At 34.4% G+C, this 1,381-nt stretch overlaps 1 protein-coding gene across 1 annotated transcript in view; it reads right to left on the bottom strand.

The window, feature by feature from the left end:
- LOC119588736 (probable protein phosphatase CG10417) overlaps window positions 1-1,381 on the bottom strand; it is a gene marked incomplete at its 5' end in the record, with an annotated part of 18,929 nt that overhangs the window by 5,813 nt on the left and 11,735 nt on the right. The window contains 1 exon segment of the mRNA XM_037937376.1: window positions 685-919. Within this exon segment, the coding sequence (XP_037793304.1) occupies window positions 685-919 (235 nt within the window).

Raw genomic sequence — 1,381 nt, 5'->3', positions numbered from 1 at the left:
AGCAATCATAATCCTAGAGTCAATTGAGCCCTTTCAAGGTATACTTCACACAGGCCCAAAAGTGAATGATTCTGCCATACACTAAACCTCTTAGCTGTTTATTGTTAACAAACATTCCTTGCATGGTAGACACAACTGAGACTGAGATTTGTTGAGAGAGGACTTACCTAGTGGAAATTGAATGCACTAAGGGCTAAAAACTGATATAGAAGATTTCATCACCATCAAACAATAATGACTAAAAAAGATACAAAAGTAAAATAAAAATTGTTACATTGTTACACAAGGTGACTAAGCACTTATAGAGTTCTCTCTCGAAATAAAATTCACAAAACAAAATTACAGTGGACAATGAACTTCTAATATTAATTAACTAAAGAAATGTAATCCTAAGAATTTCTGTTGGAGGGGGAACGAAGTTAAACAATATAAAAACTGCTAACCCAGAAGTCCTCCATTTATGATCTTGGAGAAAAATAAAAAATTGGATAAGTCTATACTGGCTTACCAAATGACTAAAACTTGTCATTTTCATCTACTTGTTTTCTCCGTATATAGTAATGATGATAAAAACGGTAAAAGAGGGAAAAGCAATATTGAAAAAAGAAGGAAGAAACAAAGGAAAAAATAAAAATAAAATAAAACACAGGAGTAAGTAAAAACTATAACAACAATCACCCCTACCAATAGCTCTTGAGAGATTGAGTCCTCCATTGACCCTTCCATCAGCTGTTACTCTCCCTCCTGCTCTGATGATTCTTGCTGCCTCAGGATCATCCTCTGGCTTGTGGTCAAGACTCATCTCAATTGCTTTGCCATCTCTGGACACAACGCAGCGTGAATCGCCCACATTGGCCACATAGAGCTCATTGTCTTTGATCAGTGCTAGGCAGGCTGTGCATCCACTGTCAAAGCCAGGCTGTAAAAGAAAGTGCACTGGTTAAAAACTCTCAAACATTAGCCACATAATTCAAAAAATTCAAAACATGATTTATTATACACCAATATCCTGAAAACTAAAGTATCCTTAATGAGATAAATCTATAAGCAGTCAATTTAGAAACATGGTTGACATATATAAAATTGAATTGTTGGAGGTGGAACGAAGTAAAACAATATAGTCATTGTTCAACACAGAAGTCCTCCATGACTTTATCTAGGAGAAAAATGACAGGAAACTAAGCAATCTACATCCTGAATGAGAAAGTAATATTAAAATTATTTTTCTCCATTTTTTTCCCCATTTGAAAAGTTTACAAAACCACCTACATTTTTAAATCTGCAAAATACTTGACATGCAATTTTAATTCAGCAATCAAAGAGATAAAATTAAAAATTCAGGGAATGAACACTACTAGGTATGGCCTTCTTGGGCACTGTA

This window comes from Penaeus monodon, chromosome 24, assembly GCF_015228065.2.
Source record: "Penaeus monodon isolate SGIC_2016 chromosome 24, NSTDA_Pmon_1, whole genome shotgun sequence".
NCBI lineage: Eukaryota > Metazoa > Arthropoda > Malacostraca > Decapoda > Penaeidae > Penaeus > Penaeus monodon.
Note: the sequence above shows the minus strand (reverse complement) of the source record. Positions and strands in the feature narration are given on the sequence as shown.